Below are 25,504 nucleotides of genomic sequence, written 5' to 3' on the forward strand. Positions count from 1 at the left end.
CACCTCTGAAACTTCTGATTTCCTAATAGCACATTATGTTCGCAGCTCCAAATATGTATGTTGTTTTAGTAATGTGTGCCGATTTATATACTTTATATTTTTATGACTTCAGTCAACATGAAGAAAAATGAATCAAACATTTCAGTAATGTAGGAATTTTTGAAGGCATTTTCATAAAAATATACCTTTCTAGTAGTATGTGCCATTGGATTATCCTAAACAGAAAACTGCTATTTGAAGTATGGGATCATAAGATTACAGTGCACACAAACAAACCAAGGGCACATACACATGCAAGGGGTTTACTCAGCAAATGAGTAAACAGAGACATGTCTTTCAATTTAACTCTTCTTCTTGTTACAATTAGAACTGCATTATTTCCTGTCAGTAATCTTACAAATACAATCACAAAAAAGTGGCTCAGGATAAACAATGTAAAAGGCCAATATGGTAGTTTGGTAAAGTTATCCGTTTGTTAAATATTCATTTTGGGGGTATAGTTTTATACAAAAAAATGTAAAAATTAAATAAACCTAATAAAATTGTGTTGTCACAAATATGAATTTTTTCGATCAAGGTACCTGTAAGGTACCTGAGTAATAAAAAAAAGCCCTTCCCATAATTTAGAGCTTTCTCGATACAAGGTTTGCCTATAAAAGATAACATACCCATATAATTCAAGTGTTTGTTAAAATGTATTCTTTAAGAACATTTGTTTTAATAGAAAGTAAAAAAAAAAAATAGTTCTGCTATCCTCCTCCAGCTGATTAAAATGAGGAGTCTGACATATCTGGGGGATGTTTCAGCAAAAAGTTATGAGAGATGAAAGTATGATGGTGGGCCCTGGGCAACTGCCCCTTTTGCCCACGTATTTAAATGGCCCTGGTTCCCTTATCAAGAAACTGATTATCTCATAATCTGAGTCTGTTTAAAGCAAATTTTTAAAAATTATTTCCTCTTTCTCTGTAGTAATAAAACAGTACCTTGTACTTGATCCTAACAAAGCTGCACATCCAATTACTGGCACTGAAGAGATCCCTTATCTGGAAAACCCCTGCTCCCAATCCTGTACCTGTACTACATTTACCTAGAAGATATTTTCAAGAAGGAATATATATTGACATTATTTAAATAAGATGTTTACCTCTAAGTACAGTAAGCTTGGCGCTAACGACCTCTTCACCATGTACATTCTGAGCAACACATTCATATACATTCTCATCTCTCGGCGTTCGAAGAGGCTGAATTCGCAGGACTGCCCCAGCTCCCTCATCAAACTCTATAGTCTTGAGGAAAAAAAGATAAATAAGTTGTAGACCACAGGAGTGAAAGAACAAACAAACAATAGGCCGACTACTAAGTGTAATATTGGGAACCTAATCAACAGTGCACTGTTGTGAAGGAAAAAGAGTTTAAGTAGAGTTTAACCTTTTTACTGCCAACGACGTATGGGATACGTCGTGGCAGTAAAAGGGCTTAAATGCCAATGACGTGTCCCGTACGTCGTTGGCATTTAAAGGCTTCTCTCTGCATCGGGAGAGTTTCTAGAGATGACAGCCCCCCTGGGCAACAAGCCAGGGGGGCTGCCATATGGGTCGCATCGCGTCTGCTGCTTCCTGCTTCCCCCCAAATGCCGCCGCCCACTGCAGACTAGAGGAGGAGGCGATCGGGTGCTTCAGGACAGGTAAGGTTTTTTTTTTTTGTGCACTTACACACTTACACACACACACTTACAGCACACAATTTAGCAGTATTTTTTTGTTTTTTTCATTTTTCACACTTTTATACACTTATCTACACTCATATACACACTTACACACTGTCACACAACTTTTACACATGTATACACAAACACTTTGTTTTTTGTTTTTTTTTTCATTTTACCACTTTGTTTTTAGTTTCTTTTACCTAAAAACTGTTTATTTTGACAGTGTGACTATTGCATCAGATATTCTGACCACTAATGACACTGTCATGTGACTTATTTTGTTGTTTCACTGATTTGCACAATTTTTATCGCATTTTATCCCTGTATAAGTGTTCCTGATCTGTTTTTAGCGTAGCTTTGCCAGGTGTAACTTTGGTGTACAAAAATAACTTTACCTATTCATCAGAATGTGTACTTTCCAAAAATATATGGTTTTCTGGGGGTCTGTGTATAGTTGGGGGGGGGTTTACTGCACATAATACGCTGTCAGGGGGGGCTCTGTGTGCAAAAGCTGAGTTGGCAGGCGAGAAATCCATATGCGCTATTTTCATTTTGGGGTCAGTACTTACCGCAGACTTTGGTATATCTATGCATATTGGGCATCAAGCTGTTCAGTAGGCCTTAGGTGTTCCTATTTGGGGTGATTTGCCTTTATCTGATCTTTATCAAGAAATTGTGAGAGATAAATGCGGCAAATTGCAACATTTTTATGCGATTTTCTAAATGTCATATAAATCTACAAACTTAGGAAAGCTTTACAGCTTGGTACTTTGGAGCAAAAAGAAATGTGTACCCATTATAGATTCGGGGGGATGTGTACTTTCCAAAAATATATGGCTTTCTGGGGTGAGTGTACCTTTTTTTGTAGCATTATCCCACATAAAGGATGTAAATGTGTTGATTTTGCAGGAGCTGAAATGATAGATCATATGGGGGTATGTTCCCATTGGGGCCCCTACATTCCACATACTTAGGTAAACCTATACATATTGGGCATCAAACTGTTCAGTGGACCCCTGGCGTTCATATTTAGGGTGTTTTATCTTGGTACCCAACACCATGTGGGAGATAACATGCTGCAAAGTGGAAGCTTTGAGGGGATTTTTGGAAATGTCATCAAAATTGCTAACTTTATAAAAGCTGTGTGGCTTGGTACTTTGGAGTAGTAAGACACGGGTACCCATTGTAGATTCGGGGGAATGTGAACTTTCCAAAAATATAGGACTTTCTGGGGTGAGTGTACTTTTTACAAGCTTTATCCAACATATAATGATGTAAATGTGTTGATTTTGCTGGAGCTGAAATAACAAAAATGATTGATCATATAGGGGTATGTTCACATTGGGGCCCCTACATGCCACATACTTAGGTAAACCTATACATATTGGGCATCAAACTGTTCAGTGGATCCCTGGTGTTAAAATTCAGGGTGTTTTATCTTGGTACCTAATGCTATGTGGGAGATAAGATGCTGCAAACTGGAAGTTTTGAGGGGATTTTTGGAAGTGTCATCAAAATTGCTAACTTTAGAAACGCTGTGAGGCTTGGTACTTTGGAGTAGAAAGACATGGGTACCCATTTTAGATTTGGGGGAATGCGTACTTTCAAAAAATATATGACTTTCTGGGGTGAGTGTGTTGATTTTGCAGGAGCTGAAATGACAGAAATGATGGATCATATTGGGGTATGTTCACATTGGGCCCTTACATGCCACATACTTAAGTAATCCTATACATATTGGGCATCAAACTGTTCAGTGGACCCCTGGCGTTCATATTTAGGGTGTTTTATTTGGTTACTTTATGACCTGTAGGAGATAAGATACTATAGACTGGAAGCTTTGAAGCTATTTTAAAAAAAAAAAAAAAATCACAAATTTTGATAAAAACCAATAACTTTAGGAAAGCATTGTGACTTGATAGTTTGGAGTAGACAGACAGTTCTACCTATTGTGGATTCCCCACAATCTGTTCTTTCCAAAAATGTACAATTTTCTGGGATAAACCTTCTGTTATTGGAATTTTTGGCCTTGAAATCTAAAGTATGCAGCTTTATGCAGCAGTGCTTTGGAAATTTGGTAGTGTACTGCTGGGAGTTTTTGACCTATACGTAAGTGAGAAATCTCCATAACACTATATAAATTTGGTATTGGCACGTTCAGGAGACATGGGATTTTCCAAATCAGTTGTATATTCGTGCATAAAATTATTTTTTTTTCTAGTATGTGTGTTTATATTATGGAAAATTTGATATTTTTTTTTGGCATTTTTAAACATTTAGAAGCCTAATTATTTGTTATAGAATTGGAATTACACAAAAATTCTACCATATTTTGAAAGCTTAGGATGTTCTGAAAAAAACGATATATTGTTTTCCTGGGTAAACTAAAAGTCCCCCCGAGGAAAGGCCCCTAAAGTGAAACAGTGCAAAATGTTCAAAAACTGTCTGGCAATACAAGTTACGCTTTGACCAAAACGGCTGGCAGTAAAAGGGTTAAGGGTGCAGAACTTTGTTATATAGTCTACTTCTTTGGAAACCTGGTAAATTTACCAGTTAATATTATGGAATATATCCACCTACCTATCTGACCAATGGTATAACTTTGTACACACAGGCTTCACCGCCTCTCTCTGTACTCATTCATAGCCCAATTTTTTTTTAAAGCCTTTATTATTTTCTGCTTACTAGTTTTCGTTTCTTTTTTTAAAAAAAAAAACAGACACATCCTCAGTAGTATACTATACCCAAAAAAACCTGCACAGAAGTGATTAGTAAGAATCCAATGAAACCCATGGAGAACAACACAAGGTATACAAATGGAATAAGAAAAAAGGAAGAGTAGGTTCACAACATTTCTTTAACTCTGTCTGGCATACAGGTAGCTCCTGTGTGCTGGTAGGAAAAGGCTCTAGCTGCCAAGAATGTAGTAGCTTTTGTAGCTGGTTAAGAAATTCAAAAGTTCTCTGCACTTGCCGCTTAATCCGAGTGCAGAGAACGAGCGCAAGGTGAAGAACCCCCTAGAGAACGAGCACATGGGGGGAAACGAGTGTCCCCTGGGGCGCGATCGCCACAGTATAGTGCCACATATACTCACAAACACACACTAATACTTACACTTACAAAAACACACATACATTTTGGGGGGTTTAACACATTCACAGCACTTACAGCACACAAAACACATTTTGCCTTGTGTACACGCACACTTACACAATTTTGTCAATTTTTTTTTTTTTAATCGCATTAGGTTTTTTATCTTGCCTCAAAAAAATGTATTGCCAAGCATATTTGCTTACCGCACTGAGCAATACCTTTTGTGTATTATTTTGGTGCTTACTACATTTTCTGTGATATTGGTGCATTTTAGTCATTTTATTGCAATTTTAGCCATTTTACTGCATTTATGCATAGTTGTTGTTCGCTTCACTTTGTTTGTAAAACTAATTTCCCCAAGCCAAAATACTCAAACTGTGATTTTGACTGCAGAAAAAAAAACATTGATTTTAGTGATTTTTTGGGATTTTAGCAATTGCATTGTTCTTTGTTACTTGTCTTTGCATATGGACATTTTGTCTGCTGTATTTCAATTTGGCTTCCTCTGTACACCACATAGATTGGTAAATCTATGCATATTGGGCATCAAACTGTTCAGTAGACCCCTGGCGTTCATATTTAGAGAGTTTTATGTTGGTACATTACGAAATGTGGGGTACATAATGGGGCAAAATGCAAGCTTTGTGAAGATTTTCAGAAATGTTTTAAAAAAATATGTTATGTTTAGCATAGCTTTGTAGTTTGGTAAGTTTGCAGTAGAAAGATGTAGTTAACCATTTTAGTTTTGTCAGAATGTGTATTTTTGGAAAATATTCAGCAATTTCCTGAAATGTCATAGAAACCACTAACTTTAGGGAAGCTTTCCTGATTGGTACTTTAGTGTAGAAAGTACTTGTAGGGAGGTAGTGCTGGGTCCCTGCACTTACCCCCCTCCTGCTGCTGTTCCCTGTAGGGGAGCCGCACTGAGACTTTGTGCTGTGAGCTGCTGCCTAGCAACAAGGTGAACAGCAAGCTCAGGGCTGCAGGAAGTTGCAAAGCAGCCTGGGAGCCACAGAAAGGAAAAGGAAGCTGGAAAGCCTGGGAGAGGAAGTCAGGGGGAGGAGAGAAAAAGTCCCAGAGCTCCAGAAGCTGCACGTGGGCTCAGAGAGAGGAGCAGCATAACAAGAAGCTGTCTTTTGGAACAGGCTGGTACAGGGAAGGCAGATCCTGTACCTGGAAAGACAGAGATCCTGTGAGGAGTCCTGACTGGAGGAACAAACACCTGCAGGGGGATCCCATCTAAGTACCTAAAGGGGCTAGTAGTCGCACTGCATGTCTGTAAGTGCTGGACTCGCCTGAAGATTCTGTGTGAATCGCCCAAAGAGATTCCTGGAGTGAGTATCATTAAAGTTAAAGTAATAAAGGAGCGCTTGAAGATTTGTCCCGTGCCATCAGGTAAGCGCCACACGTGGAGTGTAACACTGTCAATTGTGCCAGAAGCGGTGAGGATAGGGTTACATACTCTTTACCCATGCTGGATTTGTCAGAATGTGTACTTTCCAAAAAAATATGGCTTTCAGGGGTCACCCTACATTTCTGCAGCTTCTATCCCACATAAAACTGCCATGCGTTTATGAATTAGGTTAAGGTAAGGCATGAAATTAGTGTGCACAAGATATATTTTGGGGTCTCTAAGTGCCATGTGCTTTGATAAACCTATGTACAGTGGGCATCAAACTGTTCAGTAGACCTCTGGGGTTCATATTTAGGGTGTTTTATAAAGCTACCTAATGATCTGTAGAAAATAAGATGCTGCATATTGGAAGTTTTGAGGTGATTTTTGGAAATAAAAATCGGCAAACTTAGGAAACCTTTGTGGCTTGCTACTTTGGAGTAGAAAGACATGAGTACCATTTTAGATTTGGGGGAATGTGTACTTTCCAAAAATATATGGTTTTCTGGGGTGAGCGTACTTTTTGTAGCTTTATCCTACATAAAATGATGTAAATTTGTTGATTTTGAAGAAGCTGGAATGACAGAAATGATAGATCATATGGGGGTATGTTTTGAACCTCTATAAGTTTCTGACTGCACAGCCAGTGTGGGAGCTGCTAAGCGAGTGTTGCATGTAATCTAAGGGGCACATTTACTAATCCACGAATCCGAATGGGAAAAATTCGGATTGGAAACGAACATTTTGCGACTTTTTTGTATTTTTTGCGATTTTTTCGTCGCCTTTACAACTCTTTCGTAAATTGTCTCAACTTTATCGTAGCCGTTACGGCTTGCGCGAATTGTCGCGACTTTTTCGTAGCCGTTACGATTTGCTTGTATATTGTCGCGACTTTTTCGTATTGAGCGCTCGTAAACGGCGGGCAAACCTTTCAGACTTTGCATGATTTTGGAAGCCTCCCATAGGACTCAATGGCACTCTGCAGCTCCAACCTGGCCCAAGGAAAGTCACGATACTGAAGCTTGAATGAATCCGAAACTTTCGTACTCAGTGCGACAGCTACGAAAAAGTTGCGTCAATTCACGCAAGTCGTAACGGCTACGATAAAGTCGCGACAATTTACGGAAAAACCGCAAAATACCGATCATTACGAAAAAAATGAGAAATACCAATCATTACGAAAAAACCACATTCGGACGCTTTTCGGATGTTCGTGTATTAGTAAATGTGCCCCTAAGTGTTGCATGTGAATTAAGTGTTTAGCAGGCATTAAAAACAAAAAGGCGTTTGAAACTAAAAAGGCACTATACAAGGGATTGCACTCGGGAGACTGTAAGTACCCAGTGGCAATATGAGTTGCAGTATGATTGCTGGTGTTACTCAGTCTGCATCTTGTCGCATGTATGTGGTCCTGGAGCAGCAGTTCCATGCAGCATTTACTTGTGAGAGATGCAGGTGGGTTTTTCTCTTGGAATCTGAGGTGCAGAATCTAAGGGGGGAACTGGCAGCACTGAGGGCACCTGCAAACATGGGGGAGAAAAGGAGGCTCACTGAGCAACCACTGGCAGGGGCCGCTGTAGTGGGGGGTGGAGAATGGACAGTGGAGGTTAATGAGGGAGACAGGTTTGTGACAGTAAAGAGGGGAAGTAGGGGACGCAGGGGTAGGGGGGCTGGTTCACAGCTTGTACAAACCAGCAGATTTGCCGCTTTTGGTGAAGATGCTGGGGAAGGCAGCTCTGAGCTGGCATGTATGGAGCAGGCTGACTCTCAGAGCTCCCTGGGAGCCGGCATCTCTAATACAGGTGGGGGGGGAATAGTGCTAGGAAGGGAAGGCAGGATATAGTTGTAGGGGATTCAATTATTAGAAAGGTGGATAGGGTAATTTGTCGCAAAGACCCTACATGCCGAACTGTGTGTTGCTTGCCTGGTGCTAGGGTTCGGCATGTGGTGGAACGAGTGGACAAATTGTTGGGAGGGGCTGGGGAAGACCCGGCGGTCTTGGTACACATAGGTACCAATGACAAAGTTAGAGGAGGGGGGGGAAGTCCTCAAGAACGATTTTAAAAAGCTAGGTGCGAAGTTGATGGCGAGGACTTTCAAGGTAATTTTCTCAGAGATATTACCTGTGCCACAAGCAACGTTAAGAAGGCAGCGGGAGCTTAGGGAGATTAATGTGTGGCTGAGAGATTGGTGCAGGGAGGAGGGCTTTGGGTTTCTCCAGAACTGGGCTGATTTCTCAATCGGCTACAGACTCTTTGCCAGGGATGGGCTGCACCTCAATGATGATGGGGCAGCTGCTTTGGGGGAAAAGATGGCTAGAGGGTTGAAGGAGATTTTAAACTAGGAGTGGGGGGGAGGGTGCAGGGGGAAATTCTGTGGTAGACAGGATAGATGAGGTAGTGGGCATAGTAAGGGAAAATGGGGGAGGAGAAATGCTTCGGGATACTGATAATGGCAGGGAGGCCCATAAGTTGTTTACACGTCATTCTCACATCAGTACCAGTATTAAATGTATGTTTACCAATGCAAGGAGTCTGACTGGTAAAATGGGGGAGCTGGAGGTACTGGCATTGGAGCGGAAATATCATGTGATTGGTGTTGCTGAAGCTTGGTTGAATGAGTCTCATGACTAGGCAGTTAATATTGGGGGTTAGATATTGTTTCAGAGGGACAGGGACAATAGAAAAGGAAGAGGAGTGTGTCTGTTCGTTAAGAAGGAATTAAAAGCAAATATTAAAGAGGAAGCGATGGGGGTAACAGAGGGAGGTGAAGCCTTATGGGTCGAGCTTCTCACAGATAGTAAAGAATCTACCAAACTAATTGTAGGGGTATGCTATAGACCCCCTAATGTAAGTGAGGAGGAGGAGGCTCAGCTCCTGTTGCAAATAGAAAAGGCTGCTAGTTTGGGGCAAGTGATAATAATGGGGGATTTTAATTATCCTGATATTGACTGGAGCCATAGTACTGCCAGGACAGTAAATGGGAACAAGTTTATAGACTTGCTGCATGACAACTTTATGTCACAGGTTGTTGAGGAGCCAACCAGGAACCATGCTATATTGGATCTAGTGTTCTCTAATGACCCAGAACGTATAGCAAATGTGCAAGTGGTTGAACCCCTGGGTAATAGTGACCATAATGTTATTTCATTTAATTTTTGATGCAGGAAACAAATTTACACGGGGGCAACAAAGACACTGAATTTTAGGAAGGCAAATTTTAGCTCCTTAAGGGCAGCGCTTCAGGGCATAGATTGGGGCATTATGTTTTCTGATAAAAACACAGAGCAGAAATGGTTGTCATTTAAAATGATATTAAATCATTACTGTTCTCAATTTATTCCATTAATAAGAAAAAGTAGAAGTGTTAAGAATCACCCTATGTGGCTTAACACCAAGGTAAAGAAGTTAATAGGGAAAAAAAGGAAAGCTTTTAAGAAATATAAGTCAGAGGAGACAGTAGCTGCGTTTAATGAATGTAAACACTATAACAGGTGTTCTAAAGCAGCAATCCGGAAGGCTAAGATAGAAAATGAGGAGCACATTGCGGCAGAGGCCAAGACTAACCCCAAAAAGTTTTTTAAGTATATTAATAGTAAAAAGATGCAGGTTGAGGGTGTGGCCCCATTGAGTTATAGTAACAATATGGTTACAGCATACAGAAAAACCAGTTCTTTTCTTCTGTGTATACAGTAGAGGAGCCAGAGTGCCAAGTCCCACCCAATAGCTTCACTGTTGCCTCAGCTCCAACTACACAGTGGTTGGCACAGGATATGGTGCTTAAAGGGTTACACAAGATAAATGTAAACAAGGCACCTGGGCCAGATGGAATACACCCTCGGGTACTGAGAGAGCTAGGGAAAGAATTACAGTGGCCCTTGTTTCTGATATTCTCTCTTTCATCAGGTATGGTACCTATGGATTGGAAGGAGGCGAATGTCATTCCTATATTTAAAAAGGGAGTAAGTTCTCAGCCTGGCAATTATAGGCCTGTAAGTTTGACATCCGTGGTGGGCAAGTTATTTGAAGGCTTGTTAAGGGATCACATACAAAATTATGTACTGGAGAATGTCTAGTATAAATAAATTTAAAGCAACTGGACTTGTTTGGTAAGCTGATGTCACCTTTCTGAAGAGTTACAAAGTGCCATTGTGATTGGATTAGTGGAAGAGTATATATGCTGAGGACTTCCCATACCAGTCAGTTGAACTGAAGAAGCTGCTCGGATGAGTAGCGAAACGTCTTCAATGATTACCAAACAAGTCCAGTTGCTTTAAATTTATTTATACTAGATATACCATTACCTGGATGAATGAAAATCTTCATAGACATACTGGAGAATGGCCTTATGAGCAGTAATCAGCATGGCTTTATGAAGGACAGGTCATGTCAGAACAATTTAATTGCTTTTTATGATGAGGTAAGTAAGAAGCTGGACAGTGGGGATGCAGTAGATATAATCTATTTGGATTTTGCCAAAGCATTTGATACCGTTCCCCACAAACGACTGCTTTCTAAACTAAGGTCTATTGGTCTTAGTGAATAGAAAACATGGATAGAAAACTGGCTACAGGATCGGGTACAGAGGGTGGTTGTTGATGGCACATTCTCTACTTGGAATAAGGTTCTCAGTGGGGTCCCTCAGGGTTCTGTACTGGGTCCACTTTTGTTTAATTTGTTCATAAATGACTTAGGGGAGGGTATTATAAGTAATGTATCAGTGTTTGCAGATGATACAAAACTCTGCAGACCAGTCAATTCTATCCAGGATGTGGCATCCTTGCAGCAGGATCTTGACCAACTGGCAATCTGGGCGGCTAAGAGGCAGATGAGATTTAATGTGAATAAATGTAAGGTCATGCACATGGGATGTAAAAATATGCAAGCCACTTATACCCTTAATGGGACTGCACTAGGCAAATCCATAATGGAGAAGGACCTTGGAGTCCTTGTAGAGAATAGACTTGGCTGTAGCAAGCAATGCCAGGCAGCAGCTGCAAGGGCAAACAAGGTTTTGAGCTGTATTAAAAGGGGTATAGATTCACGGGAGGAGGGGGTTATTCTTCCCCTTTACAGAGCACTGGTAAGGCCCCATCTAGAATATGCTGTCCAGTTCTGGTCTCCAGTGCTCAAACGGGACATGATTGAGTTAGAGAGGGTCCAGAGAAGGGCAACTAAGCTGATAAAGGGTATGGAAAGTCTCAGTTATGAAGAAAGACTGGCCAAGTTGGGTTTGTTTACACTGGAGAAGAGGCACTTAAGAGGTGACATGATAACTATGTATAAATATATAAGGGGATCATATAATAATCTCTCATGCTTTATTTTCCGTTTAAATATTCGGAAAGGATTTTTTACTGTGAGAGCTGTGAAGTTGTGGAATTCCCTCCCCAATCAGTTGTGCTGGCTGATACATTATATAACTTTAAGAAGGGGCTGGACGAATTCTGGGAGAAAGCTCTTAGTACAAGTTGATCCAGGGACTGGTCCGATTGCCATCTTGGAGTCAGGAAGGAATTTTTTCCCCTCTGCGGCAAATTAGAGAGGCTTCAGATGGGGTTTTTTGCCTTCCTCTGGACCAACTAGTAGTTAGGCAGGTTATATATAGGCATTATGGTTGAACGTGATGGACGTATGTCTTTTTTTCAACCCAACTTACTATGTTACTATGTTACATTGGGGCTCCTACATGCCAAATACTTAGGTAAACCTATGCATATTGGGCATCAAACTTTTCAGTGGACACCTGGCGTTCATATTTAGGGTGTTTTATTTGGGTACATTATGATCTGTAGCAGATAAGATACTATAGACAGGATGCTTTGAAGCGATTTTTGACCTATACAAGTGAGAAATCTCCATAAAACTATATATATTTGGTATTGGCACATTCAGGAGACATGGGACTTTCCAAATCAGTTGTATTTTCATGCATAAAATAATTTTTGTTTTTGGTGTATGTGTTTATATTATGGAAAATATTTATTTTTTAGACATTTAGAAGGCTATATCTTGTTACAGAATGGGAATTACACAAAAGATCTACCATATTTTGAAAGCTTAGGTTGTCCTGAAAAAAATGATATTGTTTTCCCGAGTCCCCCCGAGAAAAGGCACCCTAAAGTGAAACAGTGCAAAATGTTCAAAAACTGTCTGGCAGTAGAAGTTCTGCTTTGACCAAACCGGATAGCAGTAAAAGGGTTAATGGATGAGTATAAGGGAGGCAGTAGAATTATATGTAATTTATCTCCATTTGCAATTTTCTTTGTAAATAGCAGATATATATTGCATTTAGATTTAGTGCTGTTTTATATTTTGCATGTTTGTTATTTCTGTAGATATGTGTCAATAGCTTTTGTTAATAAATTTATATTTTTGATTCAACTCTCTGTTTTTTTAAAGAACCCTTATAACCAGGAATATTCATGTACATGTGTATATAAGAATAAATATACATATTTACATGAATGGTATATTACATATAAACATTCACTTTATGGCATATTTATTATAATGTGTAAGCCAACATCACTGGTGATGTTGCCTACAGCAACCAATCAGATATTTGTTTTTGTTCTCTAACTTGTAGTTGACCGTTAAAATCTAATTGTTTATTTGTTGCTATGGGTAACATCACTGGTGATGTTATGCCCCTTTGCATGTATATGTTGAGATAAGTGACGGTGCGTGCCAGTTACACAACTTTTAGAACTGTACACACATGCATGCACAAACACTTAAGGCCCCCATACACGGGCCGATCATAGCTGCCGATATTGGTCCCTTGGACCGATTTGGCAGCTAATCGGCCCGTGTAGGGGCAGAACCGAGGGGCCTGGCCAACCGATATCTGGCCTGAAATTGGCCAGATATCGATCGGCCAGGTTAGAAAACCCAGTAGGATCGGGGACCGCAACGGCTCGTTGATGCGGTCCCCGAACCGACTGCCCCATTGCCGCGTGCAGAATTCGATCCTTTGGCCCCAGGGCCAAACGATCGAATTCGCCTACATGCCTCCCCGATATCGCCACCCGTAGGTGGGGATATCGGGTGAAGATCCGCTCGCTTGGCGACATCGCCAAGCGAGCGGATCTGCCTGTGTATGGCCAGCTTTAGGGGCAGATTTATCAAAATGAATGTTTAGAGCTTAAAGGAGAAGGAAAGTCATTTTGGAATTTTGCTGACAATAGATTCGCCACATTAGTGCCACCTAGAAAGCTTTCTCTGTTTAAGATTGCAGCTGCCATTTTAAGTAGCTTCCTGCTTTAGATCTGGAGGCTGGTAGCTCAGATTACACATTCCTAAGGGTGGGTGGAGTGAGTTTTATGAATTCTTATGGAAAGGGATGCAGGAGAATGGAGAGAGGAGAGAGCTGCCCTGGAATAAAGGATTTTTCTCAGAGAGGAAGTCAGATACCCTAGAACATGTTTACAAAAAAGGAGACAAGAAATCCTGTGTTTCTTTTGATTCTTTTCTGTGAGTGTTTATGACTGTATTTACATAGACCTTTCTGATAAACCTTTTTTAGTTCTCACCTTTCCTTCTCCTTTAATAAATAAAAACTCAGTCCCATACTCTTCATTCCTTTGGGATTTATCAATGAGTGAACGTTAGAACTCTTCATCTGATAAATACGCTTATGAAAAACCTGTAGGGATTAATATAATGTGGGTGCGTTTTTATGTATTAAGCTCTACACTCACATTTTGATAAATTTGCACCTTATTTTTCTACATCTTCTGCATTTGACCATTTTGTCTTTTCTTCTTTACCCTAAAAACAGTTTATTTCAGAGTATGACTAGAGTATGACTTGTAGATCAGGTATTCTGGATAAAGAAGAACTCACCAGCACTCCTTGGCTCCTTCAAAATATATCCCGCCTGGTGCACAGTTTCACAAGGGATAGGCACCCTCCAGTCTGAATTTTGGTACACAGATACTGGTATACTGGTAAACAGATACTGGAAATTGAGCCAAGATCAGGTATTCTGGCCACTAATCATGCTGTTGGATCAATTATTTTGTTGATTTTCACAACTGTATTTGATTTTTGTGATTTTTTTTTTTACTACTTTTTTTAAGCGTTGCTTGGTAGCTTGATGTAGAAATACATCTTTACCAATTATGGATTTGAACATTAAACAAAAATATACAGTTTTCTGTAAACGTTGTACTAATAGGGGGACTTATGTCTTACAAGGTGGATGCCTGGATATCAGACAGTTGGGTAATGGGAGATCAGCATGGTGACATGGTGATTTTGGATATACAGGGTAGGTTATGGAGATCTGGGATAGAAGGAAGGAGGAGGTCAAACTGCAATATTTTTAGCTGACTTTTTTTTTTTTTTTTTTAAAGTCACATTTCAGTTTGGAGTAAAAAAAAAAAAAGTCACCAATTTTGAATGTCAGAATGTATACTTTTCAGAAATATATGGCTTCCTGGAGTTTATTACTGCTGGCCATTCTGTTCCAATGCAAATTCTCTATTAACCTGGAATCCAGAATCAAGCTGAGTCTTTTTTTTTTTATTTTTGCTATCTTTTTCCAGTTCTTAGTGTGGGCGTCTTCAGGGTTCTATACTCGGCTCTCTGCGGTCTCCCTGTACAACTGTCTCTTTAGGATACCTTATCTCTTTATTTGATCTAAAATGTATGTATGTATATCCATTTATAAATCGCTACTTATGTACGCAGCACTGTACAGTAAAATATATAAATACAACAGGGGGTTATTAAAATAATAGATACGTAAGAAGTATAACAATAAATACAAATAAATGCAAGGTACAGTTGCAATTAGTTAAGATTCAAAGAGACAAGAGACAAAATTGCTAGGAATAGGACATTCTATTACTTATTAAAAGTTAGCGTAAAGGTGAACCGCCCCTTTAAGACTATAATTGAGCTCTATGCAAGACCTAATAAACATATATTAAATTGCACAGCATTATGTAAAATTATTTTTGCATAGCTAAAAACCTTACCTCAAATCGCTGAGAGTTAACTTTTTTACCCCTCTTATTCCATGTTACACGAGGTTTGGGGTCTCCCGTTGCCTGGCATACAAAAGATGCTACACCACCCGAAACACCAATTTCATCTGTAGGTATCTTGATGAATTTTGGTTTACCTTTAAATTGGCAAATAGCATTGTCATTTGTACAGAAAATCAAAAAAAATTTATGGCACACATTGCTAACTAACAGGAAAAAAACAACCTGCTGGAATGGTTTATCATGTATCTTTCAAAGTGCTATTAACGGGATCAGCCTATTTTGACCCTGCCCATTGGTGACCAAAATTGGACCCAGATCTGCTCTTTTGGTGACCACCCCAAAGTAGAGGATCTGGCACTGTATTAACTTGTTTTACTTTCCTTGTTTCAGGTCCCTTTGCTATACTAAAGGCCCCCATACACGGGCCGTTTTTTTACTGTCAAACGACCGATTCCAGAACGATCCGATACCATCGTTAAGTTATCGTATAGTTGATGGTGTGCGAACGATCGTCGGCCCACTAATCGACCCGACATTATCGTCCCCAAAATCGATCGGCCAGGTTTAAAAATTTTAGTCGTTTAACGATAAAATCTGCCAGTTGGTGTGAGTGTCAGACATTTGTCTTCGAACGATTGTTCTCTGCGCATGTCATGATTGCCAGCAGCGGAAGTCAATGAACATAAATAAATAAATACCGCTTCCGCCACGACATTGGATCGTACGTAGATGTATGATCGTACGTATTTTACGATAATGATACGATGAAATCTTTTGCAAATTATCGTTGCCCGTGGATGGCATATCGTATGGAAACCCGATCGCCATACAATCGTTTGTCGATATAATCGTTCGTCACACAACGAGTGAAATCGCCTCGTGTATGGGGACCTTTAGAATCTGTGCACTGCCCAAATTAAAAAACAGTAAAGATAAGGTGCATCTCAAATTAGCAGAAACATTAGCCTGAGGTAGAACTGATAAACTGTGTATTCTCAAAAAAGTTTAGAAAATAAATAATAAAATCTGTGTGTGAAGCGGATATATTACAATGCTACTGAACTACATGCTTTTTTTTTTTTTTTTTTTTTTTTAATGGCATCTGTTTATTCACTCTGTAGCTGTACAAAACAATAGTTGCTTGAAATCTAAATCCAAGTTAAAAAAAAAAATCAGCACCTTGTCTCTTATTAAAATGTTCTGAAAAGGTGAAATAGAAGATTTGGAATTAGCCCCAGATGTAAAGTGGTTAATATTTGGAAGCAGCATTCCTTACAAATATCACAGATTAAATAAATTCTGAATAAAATTTATAAATAACAAGTTCAACACTATAACACAGTACACCATTTTTCAGAATCTATCAGCAAGAGATACCAACATCCCTGGGGGACAGGGTTAACTGACATTTGTGAGATCACTAAACTCAATGCTGGTATGGCAGTGGATGTAATCTACTTGGACTTTGCTAAAGCAAATACAGTACCACACAGAAAGTCAATGATAAAATTGAGGAATATTGGCCTGGAATATTTGTACTTGAAAGAGAGCTGATTTAAGGATAGATTACAAAGATAAATGGAACATTTTCTAATTAGAGTGTTGTCAGTGGAGTACCGCAGGGGTCTGTCCTTCATCCTTTGCTTTTAAACTTGTTTATTAATGACCTGGAGGTGGCCATTGAAAGAGCTATTTTTATATTTAGTGGGCTCCAAAGGATCTCTACTAAATATAAAAATGTGGTCATTTGGTGGCTACTAAAGCAAATAAAGTGCTGTCTTGTATAAAAAAGGGGCATTGACTCAAGGGATGAAAACATAATTTTACCTCTTTATAGGTCTCTGGTAAGGCCTCACATTGAGTATGCAGTGCATTTTTGGGCTCCAGTCCTAATGAAGGATATTAATAAGCTGGAGAGAGTACAGATACATACAACTAAACTGGTAAAGGGGATGGAAGCTTTAAACTATGATGTTAGACAAAGGATGTTATTTTTCCCATAAAAAGGATCAGCGCACCAGAGAGGAATGGAACTTTCATTTGAAACCACGTAAGTGGTATTTCACAGTGAGGTTGTTGTCAAGGTTGGGATTGTTTTCTCTGGAAAAAGGATGAACTTATATATACTGTAAATCCCTTTTCCCTTAGTCCTGATGGCAGCACTTACTTAGAGAGATGTTCACCAGGGTGTAGTAAAAAAACACTGCTTCCAATAAACTTGACGACGCCCCCTTAACCCATAAAGCATCCCCTTCTCCCAAGATGCATCAGTGAATAATTAAGCAATACAGAAACTAAAAAATGCTGAAGAAAATGTTATTAATGCTTATGGGTAGGGGACATTGTGCTTCCTTTGGGACTGAGGGTCATCCTTTCCCTCATGTCCCTTAGCAGCACTTACTTAGAGAGTTGAGCAGCAGTAAATCAGGGAGGGGGGGTACTTTATTAGTGAACTAATGACCGCTTTAGCAAAAGCCACTTTCAATCTGTAATGTTTCATAAAGGTTTTAAAATGACAAAGCTCACAGAACCACAAAGCTGTTCTGCAAATTTGGTCCAGAGACACTCCACTGCTTTCTGCACAGGAGGCTGACACTGCATGGGTTGAGTGGACTCAGCCCCTCCAGAACTGGTTTTTCAGCAGACCTATAGGCAATGGAAATTGCTGATTTTATCAACCTGGAAATAGTCATCTTGCCATTAAGCCTTGCCTTTCTTGAACCCCTGCAAAGGAAACAAAGATGTTTTGAAATCCTGAATGGTTGAACTCTTCTTAAGTAACAGAGAACACATCTCTTAACATCCAACCAATTAAAGTTTCTCCCTTTCGTCCTTTGGCTGTGGGAAAAACACTGGATGTGTAACCTCAAAGTTATTATGGAACCCAGATGACACTTTGGATCTTAAGGTTGGATCCACTCTCAGAATGACTCTATCCTGAAAGATCTGAAGATATGGTCTCTTGCATAAAGTCTATAGTTCTCCTATGTCTCACAAAGCATATGGCTACTAGAAACTGTCTGAATAGACAGATGAAATAAAGAAGACTTTCCCAGTGGCACAATGATCTCACACTTGGTCAAATATTCTGAACCGCTTTAGCGAGTCTTTTAACTAGTAGATCTTCAGTCAAATGTAGATTCCTGAATATGGAAAGTGCTGCAGTGTGTACCTTTATAGTACTCAGAGCTAACTTCTTCAAAAATGCATCATGTAAAAAAGTCCAAAATAACTGGAACAGGGACAATATCTGGAATAAGCTTACTCTATGAGCAACATTTACGGAAAACAACACAAATTTGCTCCAAAGTAACATTTCAATAAATGAGGAAGATATTCCTTGGCCTATCATAAAATCTCTTTCAGTCTCCATGCTGCCAGTTGTGAAGAGGCAGGATTCGGATGAAATATAGGCCCTTGGAATAAGAGATCATGCTTTACTGGAATGCCACAAGGTCTGATGGAGATACACAGTAGATCCGTATACCAACTTCTCCTGGCCCAAGCTGGCGCAATCAAAATTACTTCTGTTGTTTATGGAGAAATCTGCAAATCTGTGAAAACATCTTGATTTAGACCCCATTCTCCTAGAAGTAGACACCTGTGGCTCAAAAAATCTGCTTTTGTATTTGAGTGACCCGAAATATGACGTGCCGAGAGGCTTTCTAAATGTAATTCTGCCCATGTAATAATTTTCTTGGATTCTTGGAGCCTCCTTGATGGTTTCCAAAATATTCGGAAAGGTTTTTTTTACTGTGAGAGCTGTGAAGTTGTGGAATTCCCTTCTCGAATCAGTCGTACTGGCTGATAAAGTATATAGCTTTAAGAAGGGTCTGGATGGCTTCTTAGCAAGTGAGGGAATACAGGGTTATGGGAGATAGCTCTTAGTACAAGTTGATCAAGGGAGTGGTCCGAAAGCCATCTTGGAGTCAGGAAGGAATTTTTTCCCCTCTGCGGCAAATTAGAGAGGCTTCAGATGGGGTTTTTTGCCTTCCTCTGGATCATCTAGAAGTTAGGCAGGTTATATATAGGCATTATGGTTGAACATGATAGACGTATGTCTTTTTTCAACCTAACTTACTATGTTATATAATAGGCCACAGAAACTTTGTCTGTGTGAATCAGAACATGCAACACTTTATGACAGTCTTGAATGACAGCAGGGCCCTCCATACTGGTTCTAAATCTAATGAATTTGAAGGAATATTAGCCACTTCTTTATCACAAAGACCCTGTTTTACCTGGTTTCCCAGATGAGCACACCAACATCTGTTGCCTGCGTCTGTTGTAATTAGGGGTGGAACTGGAAAAAGGGGGGAGCCTTTTGAAAGGTTCTCTGTGAGAAACCACCAGGGAACCAGAATGTTTTTCTTATCCTGTGAGCTACCAAAACCTTGTAATTTAGAAAGGAGCTGTGATGATTCCAGACTGTATTTACAAATTCCAGAAGGTTTTGGGCTCATATGAATTCCTTCATATGGGCCCAAAACTGCTGAAAGTTTTGTACTTTGTCCCTGATTCTTACAATCTTCTCTTGGGGAAGAGATATTCTTCTACGGTATCCCAAGACATACCTAGAAAACTGATTTTGACTGAGGGACACAGCTTTGATTTTTCCAAATTTATCAGCCATCCTAGAGATTAAAGCACCTCCAAGGTAATGGAGAGGTGATGATGTAGCACCAGAGTTGTTTCTGCCTTTATCAGACAATTGGCTAGATATGGTTTGATGGCAACACCCAAGGATCTTAGTTAAGCAGCAACCACCACCATAAGTTGGGGATTTCAAGCACTCCAAGAGTTTTTACCAAAGGGCAGCTGCAAACTGCAGATGTTTCCCATCTGCACCTCTTCTTATAGCCAGTCTTAGAAACCTTTGATGACAAGGTCTTATGGGATTACGTAGGTAGGTGTTTTGCAGATCCAAGGTATCCATTACTTCTCCTTTCCGAAGTGCTCCAATTATGAATCTTAAAGACTCCATTTTGAATTTTTTCTTGATGAATTCAATTAAGAAACTGATAGTTTTGAAATTTCCATTTTGTTTTGGTATTATAAAAATTTGTGAATAAACACCCAGGAACTTTTCGTTATGCAGTACCGGCACCAAGACCTCAAAATCTTTGAATTCTTCCACATCAGTCTGTCTTGCTGAAACTTTTAGTGGAGCTAAAGTTTCTACATACTTTCCTGGGGGGGGAGAGACTCTGATTCGATAGAATAGGGATTCCCAATCTTTTTAACCTGTGAGCTACACTTATATATATATATATATATATAAATTTAAGAGCAACATAAACATAAAAAAGTTCACTGGGTGTCAAATAAGGGTTATTACTGTTTATTTGGTATTCCCTATAAGGTCTGATAGCATAGAAGAGATAGCCTCCAAGCAAAAAAATACAAAAAGCACCTGCTTTAAGGTCACTGGGAACAATATCCAAGGGGCTAGTGAGCAACATGTTACCCCTGCCACTGGTTGGGGATCATTGCTAAAGAATAAACTTTCTTCTATTATTATTTCCCATTCTAGAAATAACTTCTTTAGTCTCCCTGGCGTCATGCTGACTGGCGTCATACTGAGAAAGGCCCTGATCTTCCTGGTCTTCCTCTAGAATGGGAATACGATTTGTCTCTTGATACTTCTACAATCTTGTCTGTACTTAAAGTAGGCTCTAAAACCTCGAAAGGAAGGACGTTTTGCAGATCTCTTATCCTGTGGCAGGCTTCTTACCTTCTCTACTAGAAGCTCCAATTCTGACCCAAAAAGCTTTTCCCCCTCAAAGGGTACAACAATAGGAAGGTCAGCCAACAGATTTTCTCTTGAGACTTCCTTCCTAAGAGCCTTTTCAGCTGAGAAAGCTAGACCTTAAGGGATCTGGCTACTTACGCAGCCGTTACTGCTGGTTTAAACCCTACTGCAGCAGCCAAATAGGTCTTTCTTAAAGCCCCTTTAGCTTTCCTATCCATGGGATCCTTAAGAACCATGCTGGCTTCTAATGGAAGAGTTTGATCATCTGAGCCACTGGTGGATCTAGTTTTGGGGCAACATCCCAAAATTTCACTTTAATAGGGTCAAATGGAAAAATCAAATTACATTTCTTTTGCAGTATCCATCTCCTATCAAGAAAAGACCACTGCTTGTTTATTTAAATCCTTGATTTCCTATCAATAGGAAAGGAAGTATTTCACCTATTCATATTTTGCAAATTATTTACTCGATTTTCTTTAGGGGGTTCCAATGACTGTTCTAACCCCCATAGTCTTTCTCACTGCAGCAATTAGATTATCAATATCCTCCAAAGAAAAAAAATTATACTGCTCTTTTCTTCATCAGAATTGGTTCTATACCTTAAAGTATCTTCCTCTGCAGAAGCATCCGAGGAAACATCCTCATAAAGTGGGCTAATCTTCCTGTAAAGTTTTTTTTCTTGGTGCAGGCTGCACCAAAAGCTTGCAGCATAGCTCCCTTCATTCAGGAAACAAATGCATCTGCTCCAGCCACAGGATTAGTAGGATTTTTTAATTTTACCTTGCAGGTAGTACAACATTTCTCACCATCCCCAGGAGAACATTTTGTATCACAACTTAAACATAATAGTGAAGAGCTCTTTTTTGTCTGGTTAACAACCACTTTCTTCCCAGTAGGGGATTCAGATGGAGAATCTTTACTTTTGGGCTTTTCCTATAATTTCCCCTTACTTTCAGTCATATCAGCAGCAGTGTCAGTCATAACTGTACACACATAAATGGAGAAACACAACCCCCATGCCAATAAACCTAACTATGCAGCTAAGATCTGTGCAGAAAAGATACTTCTCTGCCTAGCAGACTAACACAAGCAAGTAGTGTTTTGTGCACCCTGGAGCCCCCACACGTTCAACCATGTGCTACATACGGCTAGCTTGTGATGTCATCAACACAAATTACAACACAATTTACTTACACGCTGGTTACTACAGACATGCACGCCAAAACAACCCAGGCGCTTAGATCGCTACCAGTTCTTCTCACTCGCAGGGGGCACAATCATCTAATAGACACCCTGCAAAAGGTTGGACATTTGCAAAAGCAAGGATCCCTTCTGTGTGAGGGTAAAGCTGCATTACCACCACCAAGGGGGTACAAACATTTCAATGGCGCCCTGGTCTCACACAACATCTGGAGGCACAATCATCTGACGGGCGCCCGTAAAACAAAACGGTGTCTTCCTGCTGGTAGAAAAAAACACTGATGCATCTTGGGAGATGGGAGTGCTTTATGGGTTTTTTTTTGAGGGGGGTGTCAAGTTTATTGCCAAGGGACTCTTTACATGTACATTAGAGGGGATTATAGACAGACAGGGGATGTTCATTTTCCCCATAAAAAGAATCAGAGCACCAGGGTTTTTCACAGTGAGGTTGTGAAATGTCCTTCTGAGAGATGTTGTGATTACAGATTCTGTAACACAACACTTTTAAAGGAGAAGGAAAGGCTAAGTCACTTGGGAGGTGCCAAAATGTTAGGCACCCCAAGTGACTTTAATTGCTTACCTTTTACCCTGGGCTGGTTACCCCTGTTAGGAGAAAACCGCACCAGCACGGGGTACCTGCTGGGAGCGCTTCCTTCTGTTGTCAAAATCCCTGGGCCGGCGCATGCGCAGTAGAGTGAAAAGCCGAACTTTAACATTTTAGCACCCCCAAGTGACTTAGCCTTTCCTACTCATTTTAAGAAGTGCTTTCAGATGATTTCTGGAATAAGCATACTATACAAGGCTATTGTGATACTAAAATCTACAATTAGTATTATTGTTGGTGTGTATGTATATGTGAGTGTATTATGTATGTGAGTGTATAGGTTGGTCAGTACAGATTTGTGTGTGTGCTGGGTTCACTTGGAATGGTTGAACTTGATGGACTACAGTATTTTTTTCAACTCAACTTAACTATGTAACTTTATATTAACGTTTTTTAGAACCAAAAATCAACCAAACATGAACTGATGTCTCCCACTCACAGCAAACACTTTATGGCTGTCGGGAATTTCTTCATTTTCCCTATACTCTCCAAATTTAAGAGTCTGTATATTTCAAACAACGATAATTGTTCACATATAACAAAAGTTCACATATAACAAAGAGCAGGACAGAGATCCCAGGTACATTATAAGGAGACATTAAGTACTTACTTCCTGTACTGCTTCCAGCTAGCAGTAGTAGGTGGCAATAGATAACAGTTACCAGCAACACCATTCTGTGTCTGTACATAATCTGCCAGTTTTTGATCCAAACCCAGTACAGACAGACAAACTCCTTGGTCTAATTTAGCAGTACCGCCTGCAGAAGATGAAATAAAAATTTTTTTCATTAAACATCATAATAAATTCAAACATTGTTCAATTAAAAATGATTTACGCTAAATATGTCAACATCTTATTGATATATATCTATTGTTCACCTATGAATTAACATTTAGTATGATGTAGAGAGTGACATTTTTTAGACAATTGGCTAGCAGTCTTCATTTTTCATTTTTTTAATTATTTTACTTTTTGTTCCGCAGCCCTCCAGTTTGGAATTTCAGCAATGACCAGGGAGTGGTTTTAGAGAGTGACTGATATATGAATAGTAAAGGGACTGTATAAAAATATAATTAATACAAAGTGATAACAATAAAACTGTTGCCTCACAGAGCAATAGTTTTTTTGGCTGCCGGGGTCAGTGACCCCCATTTGAAAGCTGAAAAGAGGCAGAAGAAGAAAGCAAATAATTCAGAAACTATAAACAATGAAGAACAATTGAAAAGTTGCTTAGTCAGCCATTCAATAACATAGTAAAAGTTGACTTAAAGGTGAAATAAATCTGTCCTGTTTCAATTTTGCGAATTTAAGCCATTTTGCAACCTTTTTGACTGTGATGTTTTAGTGGGGAAACACCGGGGTTGCAGCACAAATGCAGGCCCATTCCAATCTTCCATAAACCAGTTTATTTATTGTTAACACAGAGAAGCAGCAAAAAGGGCAATGAAAAATAGCTTATGTTCAGCATGAAAAATACAACAACCGAGCAGGTGTCATGTAACAACAAAAAGTGTCCCAAAACATTAAAGAAGGCTTACTTTAGCCACCAAGGGAACAGCTCAAACAGCAGTTTGTCTCAGGGAGGTCAGGTGCATTTCAAAACAGCTACCACGTTTGTCTCTACTTCCGCACACCACACACACACTTCCCAACTGCCTTTCCCTTCCTTAAAACCCCCTTGGCTGTCCAGCCCACGCCCTCCTGCAGTTTAACCCTATCTTGGGTCTCTTAAAGGGGTGGTTGTTAAAGGGCTCAGAACCTAAAAAATGGGGAGATATACCCGTCATCCAGGACATATCCCCTCAAACTTGTACATGACGAAGTGAAACAGGACAGATTTGCCCATCACTATCTGCTTAAAGAGTTAGTTCACCTTTAAGTCAACTTTTACAATGGGCGACATTTTTTATTTTTACCCCACAACATTGTTTTTACCATGTAACTTTTTTTTTTTACAGTCATTAGAGTATATGGGCGTTATTTTTCGGCAAAACCTGGAGAAAAATTTCGCTCATCGTTACCAGCAGAATGTCATATAAGGTCTGTTGGTCTTAGGGGAAACGTTTTAACATTGTTAGGAAACTGGGTACAGGATCGGATAAAGAGAGAGAGTGGTTAAAGTGATATGGACACCCAAAAAAATCTTATCAAAATGTTAATCTACACCCAAACCCATCTATAGATCATGTTGACTTTTTTTTCCTGAAAGTTCTGGTTCTCTAAGTAAATCCTATAGAAGATCCTGGACCAGACTGTCTGGCACCCTGACTGTAGCTTCTCAAGCTGCCTGTCAAAAGAGGAGCCAGCACATGTCACAAACAAATCCTCCCTTTTCACTTTCCCTTACTTTAAGCCAGCATAAGTAAACACGTGACCCTCCCATTGGCAGTAAAAGAAAGCTCCTCTCCTTTCCCTTCTCCTTGCACAGACAATATGAAGCAGGCAGGCAACTGAAAGCTCTGTGTCTGCTATTTAAGAGCAGTCAGACACACAGATCTGGGATTAAGCCTTCATGTGCGATGATGTCATTCGCACATGAAGGCAGAAAAGGCAGCACAGGTATGCAATCATCAGGACAACTGGATGATTCTTGTAGGCTTTTTTTTTAATGAAGTAGTGTAAAACGTAGCACTGACGAGAAGAGGAAAGATGGCTGCCCTGTTGAACTTTGGTTGATGCGTTTGTTATGGTAATGCAACTACTTGTTTGAAATGTTTTTTATAACAGTTTAGTAACTTATTACAATAAAAACACC

The 25,504-nt window shown here is 39.7% G+C and overlaps 1 protein-coding gene across 1 annotated transcript in view; it reads right to left on the bottom strand.

Annotated features, from left to right (window-relative positions):
• Positions 1–25,504, bottom strand: part of ptprs (protein tyrosine phosphatase receptor type S) — a gene marked incomplete at its 3' end in the record, with an annotated part of 150,986 nt that overhangs the window by 93,934 nt on the left and 31,548 nt on the right. The window contains 3 exon segments of the mRNA NM_001141992.1: positions 1,145–1,286; positions 15,181–15,326; positions 23,359–23,506. Coding sequence (NP_001135464.1) covers positions 1,145–1,286; positions 15,181–15,326; positions 23,359–23,422 — 352 coding nt within the window.

The sequence above is a fragment of the Xenopus tropicalis genome, chromosome 1, assembly GCF_000004195.4.
Source record: "Xenopus tropicalis strain Nigerian chromosome 1, UCB_Xtro_10.0, whole genome shotgun sequence".
NCBI classification, from domain to species: domain Eukaryota; kingdom Metazoa; phylum Chordata; class Amphibia; order Anura; family Pipidae; genus Xenopus; species Xenopus tropicalis.